This window comes from Strongylocentrotus purpuratus, unplaced genomic scaffold (genome assembly GCF_000002235.5).
Source record: "Strongylocentrotus purpuratus isolate Spur 01 unplaced genomic scaffold, Spur_5.0 spur5_scaffold_15, whole genome shotgun sequence".
Classification (NCBI taxonomy): Eukaryota; Metazoa; Echinodermata; class Echinoidea; order Camarodonta; family Strongylocentrotidae; genus Strongylocentrotus; species Strongylocentrotus purpuratus.
The window spans coordinates 33193488-33200979 of NW_022145600.1; the positions used below are offsets into that span (position 1 = coordinate 33193488).

The 7492-nt window shown below is 38.7% G+C and overlaps 1 protein-coding gene across 1 annotated transcript; it reads right to left on the bottom strand.

The window, feature by feature from the left end:
• Positions 1-1882: 1882 nt before the first annotated feature.
• On the bottom strand, positions 1883-6569 carry LOC579571 (CCA tRNA nucleotidyltransferase 1, mitochondrial). The gene is made up of 6 exons (XM_779681.5): positions 5717-6569; positions 5242-5509; positions 3956-4082; positions 3440-3633; positions 2680-2921; positions 1883-2239 (listed from the first exon to the last, which is right to left on the bottom strand). The coding sequence occupies exons 1-6, from the start codon at positions 6041-6043 to the stop codon at positions 1964-1966; spliced, it is 1434 nt and encodes a 477-aa protein (XP_784774.4). The 5' UTR covers positions 6044-6569; the 3' UTR covers positions 1883-1963.
• Positions 6570-7492: the final 923 nt, after the last annotated feature.

Here is a 7492-nt window from a genome sequence, read left to right on the forward strand (position 1 = left end):
AGGATGCAGAAGAGAGGGGGAGGAAGAGGAGAGAGAAAAAGAAGTTTGTGTAGTACATGTACAGTTGACAATTAAATTATTCATACCTTTACCAAGTTTTGTATTTTTTTAAGTACACATGTATGAAAATTGATTTGTCCTGTTGTTGTGTGTTTTGTTTCAACAAAGGCCATAGTTCTTGAGTTACGGAAAACACTCAAGAAATTCAAATTGACAAGGGGTATGAATAATTCAGTTCTTAACTTCACATGTATATGAACATGAAGGAGAAAGGATTGCTCTTTTAGTTTATAAAAACCAGGCGGTGATCACGAGGCAAAAAATACTTTGGGAAAGTTATTCCTTAGCACATCAGAGATGACTGGTAGAATCTTTCTCTCGCATCCTCACTTGTTCATACTTCACCCGTCTCACTTTCACTTGATCTTTCCCCAATCTATTCTCTCCACCAACTCGTCCTCTTCAGACCAATCCTATTGAACCTATCCTAAAATTATTCTCAAAAGAAGGCTAGAACAAAATAAATGTTTGGTTCTGTCTTCATGAATTCTAATTGATTAAAGGTATAGCATCTGTTTGGAGCCAGAAGGGTGTTAACTTTGTGTACCTGTAAAGGTATATACGGTTTAATGCCCTTCTGGCTCTAGGCAGTTTATATCTGCTGGGATATTTCAGCTGACAAGCGGACTTTATTTCAGTGGGATTGGATGAACAAATTATTTTCAATCTGTGATACAGCTGGACTTGTGTGATACATACAACAAAAACATATTCATATATATGGCTTTGCTCTTTATTGCACAGCATGTTTTGCCTTTTGCTAGGCAAAATTCCTTACATAAAATAGGCATGAGTAAACAAAAAAAGATACAAAATATCAGAAATTTGCAAAAGACAAGCTGCTAAGCAGAAGTAGGTTGCATAATATGAGTCCACTGCATGACATCTTTTAAAAATTAGACTAACTAACTGTATTGTCCCAGCAGCATCTCAGGGTTGGGGAGTTAAGAAAACTTGAATTATTAATTGATATGAATTTATGCTATATCTCTTTTGATACTTTAAAAATATATAAGCATATTAGTGTTATCCATAATAAGAAGATACATGTAGTTTCCTGAATCATGATTCGAGTGGCTAACAGATTAAATTCCTGCATTGTTGAGACCTATGAGCAGATACAGGTGTACATAATACATGTCGCCTGATAGTGTCTTGTGAACAATCATTAGGCCTGGTCTGTGGTAAATAAACGAAAAAAAGCATCAAACGAAATCAAAAGAGTTGTCTCCTTGCTCCTTTGGTAAATGCTGTACTTATCCAACTCATATTTAATCATAACCATTAACCCTAACTTTCATGTAGAATTGTCACACCATCAATGAAAATTACCGTAACCCCTTCTGGGCAACAGTTTTAGACTATTGTCATAAATGACCTTTAAACTGACATTGTGACTTCAAATGCTTCTTTTCAAATCAATAAATTGGGCACACAATATCTTCCATGGGTATGGAATTTGCGATAGAGACAACTGTGTCTCTGCTTCTGGAAGGAAATTGTAGACCTTCTAAGTTCAAACACATTGCTCTTCAGTCTTCACTAAACTCCTTGGGCGCTAGTTGCCATTCATTGGGTTAACAGTTGAGTTGTACTTAAAGGCCGTCTGTACTGGTTTGGCTAGGAAGGATTAGACCACCCAGGGTGGTCACTGATAGGTGGCTATCTCATCAACTCAGCTCTCAATTAACATAAGAAAAAGAGAATCATGGGGGACCAATGGTCACCGGTTAGGCATTGTTTTCTATATAGAGGGAGCAAGTAGCTACAAGTAGTACAGTGTGGCTTTAAGACCTTTCCTATCCAAAGTTCTTATCAGCAGTCTCAGCAGATGCCATGAGTGAATGCTTCAAATGAAATAAATGTCTTCATCTTCCTAACTCTAAGTCTCTTTCCACTTTGGTCATGAGTCTCCTTTTCCTTGCTCTTGCATCGTCTCCTGCAATCTTTCTAGAAGCTCTTCTTTCGTGGCCTTGAAGTCGCTATCCATCCACCACTGTCTAACCGTCTCCATCACACCCCCTAAGCCTCTTCCCTTTGGAACCCCGGCAGCCAGAAGATCTTTGCCAGACAGCGGAAACTTGGCAACGTCCCACGATCTGAAGTCCACCAGCATCTGACTCTCGCCTCGGTACTTCAACACTTCACTCACGTACTTGATGATGTTCTTCTCTTTGCTCTGTGAATCAAAAAGAACAAACTATTTGCTGGTTACTGATAAATAATAAATGAATCAATATAAAAACAAGTTTTCTTGAAAATGCAAGTGATCAAAAGCAACCATTTATGGTGTTGCGTTCTACCCTCCTACATTTACCCACAAAAAACGACAACATTTAGGAAATCAGTTGATGACATCGTTGACTTTAACGACACTGTGGATTAGCATTAACAACATTGTAGTCGACTACTTCCTTAAATAGACTACATAACTTGCATGATTAACTCCTGACCTTACTAACTAACATGCATCATTATCATATTTAATCATTTCAGGGTAAATAATGTTTTTGACTATTTAGTGACATAGCACCCTTACTGTTCTGACATTTGTTCTAAAACGATTGAATAATTTAGTCACAACCATAGTCACAGGAGGAAAAGAGAGAGCGAACTTACACAAACAACAATATCTTGGTAAGGCTTGAGTGGGTTCTTGTGGGGTTTGTCCCCTCTCTCTGCAATCACATAGAGGGCAGTCTTGCGCTCCTCGGCCGAGATCCTCATCCTTTGCTCCATGGTGAGGACATCATTCTCATCCTTGAAGAGAGCCGAGAGAATGGTGACAGGGTGAGGGTGCAGTGACTGGCTTCGCTGATATACCTTGTGCAGTTCTTGTAGGTCTGCTTCTGGTGGGATACCTAGTTCAATATATAACAGAAGACATCAAGTTGTAATCTGCAACATGGGCACTTGCGCTGTGACCTATCTATTGATCAGTGTATCAAAACCTACCTGTCTATGTACTAGGCAAGTTGAGCATTTAGTGAGCTAGTTAAAGTGTGGCCAAAGTTCTAGTCTTTGTCTCAAAACAGTGCAACTTTACCTCAACAAATAAACTTCCTCATCAGGTTGGACCAGTGGCGTACCATTGTAGCACACACTGAGGGGGCATCAGCATCAATCAAGTTTGGTAGATGAAATGCTAGTAAACAATGCCACTAAGTAGGGGAGTGTGTAGGAGTGGGGGTTGCAGTATCTTCTGCTCACATTATTTTTCTTCATTTCCTTTTGTCCTCCTTTTTTAAAAAGTTGTTTTCTTTTCTTTAATTCTCTTCCTATTATCCTATTGGGGGCACATACCCCCTGTGCCCCACTGGATTTTACACAAGCTTGTTACCATAGTAACTTCAGTGATATCACCAGAGTTCTATCTCACCTATATGACGAGCCAGATCCAAGTCATACATGCAGTGAATGAGATCAGCAGCAAAGTTGCCAGTCAAGATCTTCCGCACCTCCATCCATATTCTCTCCCCTGAGATCCCCGCCAGTCCATGACCGTTCTCCCGTATGGATTGAAGAGTTTCTGGAGTGTGTTTGTTGCTCTCCCTTGCAATACGCCCATAGAACCTACAAAGGAAAATAGAAATACAGTAAGACGAGAAACCTTCGTACCTACAACATTTTTGTGAATTTTTGCAAGTGGTTAAAATTTTTGCAAGTTTCATGTTGTGAAATAATTTAATAATAACTCACATAATACTGGACTTTTTGTGATTTCCAAAAGTTTCTTGCTGTGAAAACAACTGATGAAAATAATTTTGAAATATAAAAAGGCTCTATGATACATAAGGCTTAAATGTTGAATATTTTCTATATGGATTGAATTAATGTTTTCTTCTGTCCGTTTTATGGGTAGCAAATGGCTGTCATTACCTTTTCAAGTACTCACCTGAAATATCGAAGTATTCTCAAATAATCTTCTTGTATCCGAGTCGCAGCATTCCCAACAAAGGCTATATGACATCTCTCAAGAGCCTCTTTTCCATTGAAGAAGTCATACAACGTTCCATCAAGACCTATTCAAGCCGTGAAATAAAAGTAGCAATAATGATCACAGCAAATAATCACAAAATGCAAGTATGAAGCTTTCTTTGCACTTTCGGACATAATACACCGCTACAAGGTCCATATCATTTTCATTCCTCATTTAAGTTTTGTATCATTATATTGGAGCAATAAGAATTGACCGACTCTTCTAACACAGAACTATAACGTACCAGTACGTTTGATGAGTGAGTGTGAAGGGCAAAAATACTTTCATGGATTTCTGATTGTGCAAGACATTTTACTTCAAAGTTCACACAGTATCGTCTAACCAGAAATTATGCTTTGAGTATTGCAAAAGACAGACATAAGAGAACAGGGAAGAGGGATTAAAGGTACTATGTCCCATTTGCAGGCCAAAAAAATGAAAAAGTTAAATTCCAACTGCATTTGAAAGATAATACTAATTTAGAACTTCCCTAAAAAAGGTGGGGCTTGAAAATGTCTTCAAGTGGGAAAATAACGACTATTAGTTGTCAAATCGACTTTAGAGCTATAGAGCCCAAAAGTAATAGTCTTGATTTTCAGACAATTGTACCGAATGGTCATACGTTTTATGCTGCGCAAAGATTCAATCAGTTTAATCTTGGCCATCACAAGAAGTGGGTTATTGATGTAGACAAATGCTCATGTACCCTTTACAACTCTTTTCATGTATGTTATTACCAAAGAAGAAAAAAAGCCAGTCAGTTACTCAATAGTGTCTGACAGTGAAGTCTAGCAAGTAAACGGGTTTCCTTGCATAATTTGAATATGAGGACACTGCTAACGTTTAAATTTCACAGATAGGACATACATGACATATTCACAATTCCTGCAAAGTTCTACAGAATTTGAGGTTGGCTGCAAAAGGGACATAGTACCTTTAAGAGAGTACAAGAGAGCATCACATTACTGTTTCAGTACATGCCTCAGGGAGGGATTAAAGGTTAACCATTAATCAGGGCCCGACCGTACTAAACAGGTGCCCAATATCCTTGTCCAGACCCCCAAAATTTTGGATATATTTACATAGGACTCATGCATACATACTCTAAATAGTTCAATCTGGACCCCCCTATCAAAAAGTTGTTGTGGAGCCCTGCATTAATCAAAGTAACAAAACCTGTCAGAATAAGGGATAAAGCTTACCCAGAAACATGGAATTGATGGTCAAATCTCTCCTCTCTGCATCAGTCCTCCAGTCTGTGGTGAACTCAACCTCGGCGTGCCTGCCATCGGTCACCCGATCAATCCTCAGGGTTGTGATCTCAAAGTTCTCCTTATCGTTGATCCTGGCTGTGATGGTGCCGTGCTTCTCTCCCTTGGCATTGATCATTCGGATGCCCTCCTTCGTGAACATTTCTTTCATCTGGTCGGGTGTGGCTATGGTGGCAAAGTCCACATCTTGAGGCTGCTTCTGTAGAACAGGATGCGGTACACATCTTTGTTTAAATCATGGCATGTTTCAAGGCGTACTTTGATTGACAATTAAATCATTTACAAAGAGAGAGAGAGAGAGAGATAGAGAGAGAAAGAGAGAGGGAACAAATTATTATTATTATAATTATATTACTTGATCCAATATATACCATCTCTTGTTAGGTGAATACATTCCTAAACTTACTTTCGTAAGAAGATCTCTAACGGCACCACCTGCTATCCTGAGTTCATATTGATATCTTTCAAAGAGCTCTGCCAGCTGCTTTAATTCTGGCGTGAAGAGTCCCCTGAACTCTGGCGAGTCAATCTTCATCTTTGCACTGCTGAAGTACCTAAAACAGGTACTGACTGGTAGGTTAAGAGCAGGTGTGATCCTAGGAGCAGAAGCGGTCTGAAGACGATAGGTTTGCGGTTGGTTGAGGGACCAGGGAAGCGGAAGGCAGCACTGCTTGAAACGATGTCCATTGAATCTCCCAGCAAGATTTCTGGCAATCCTGGCTGTGCTCGTCATCTGGTCATTGCCTGGACATTACTTGAAGTACATAGCAAACCTAAATTTAAAATGGAATTATGGAACATGAGGAGAGCAAAGCATTTATTTACAAATTACAGCCATGATTGCCATTAGTTTTTACAAGCTAAAGTCATGATGAAACCGGAATGCAATACAATTCACAAAGGCTGCATAGTTACTAGTAATCTTGATAAACTTGTTGCAAATACTAACACTTCCCAATTATTTGATTGAGCAATACAATCCATGTTTCAAAGGGTTAGCTGCAATGATTGTGCAATCCAAGTGCGCGACTGAGCTGCGCAGCTCAGCGAGCGCGAGAGACCTCTCGCCTCTCCTGCCGCTAATCAATCCTCAGCACACACAATTTTCAGTTTATGGGACTACAATAAAAACATTTAGCATATTCCATCAGTGCAAACTGATGTTTCAATAGCCGATACACCCAGTTAAGTGATTATAGAATTATTGCATGATGTCAATTATCAAACGAGGGCAATGGTTTATGAAGAAATAAATAAAAAGAAGAGTAAAGAAATGTATTAACTTGGATCACTTGCCTTTTGGGTTCTTCCTAGAAATAGATGCCTAGCCCGATTCTGCTTATTTGCTGCCAGCTAGCGTCAAAGTTTGTCCAACCAACTATTCTGATATCATAATCCTTGTCTTCGAGACAAAGTTCCCCAAATAAAACAGAAATAGTGTGGCGTATCAGGCATAAAGTCACCGTTATGGATGAGAGGTTTGTGGTAGAAGGATCAATAGGGAATCCAAAAACTATTTGAGAGGGAACATTAAGACATGGAGTGGATTGACACTGCAAGAGTGTTGTAGGGTGGCAGAAAACAGAGATATGTGGAAAAATGTTGCAATCATTAAGGTTCAAGGTTCATTTTATTTCTTTCTTTCAACATTTTTACATATAATAATAGAACAAAAAATAGCATAAGAAAAAACAATTTAAGAGCGCCGGGGAAAGTTACCTTGAGAGAAGAAAAGAATAAAAATAAAAATTGCAATTGCACAGGGTACATGTCTCTGGAAATGCCATAGGCCTTTTTCGACCGGGAACTTATTTTGTTTCTAGATATAATTCGTGATGTATTAAAAATGGACAGGACTAAACTGATGAAATCTATAATCATTAGCGTCTTTCGTATTTCTACAATACAATTTCCACTTTGTGTGATATCAAAATAGAATATTATTCCAAATTTGTATATTATTGTACGTTAGGGTCCTGCCACAAAATGTATGCAAACAGTGAGAGTCTATAAAATGAAGCTAGGTATTCAAGTAGGGATCATGATTAGTTTCACTTTTTTAAAGTTGTTCAAAAACCTTCTAATAGTAAAGTACAATTAGGCACTGCGATCTTCGTCAACCCCCCCCCCCCCTCCACACACACACGAATAAAACAAAAGAAGCTGGAAAAAACATAGCAAA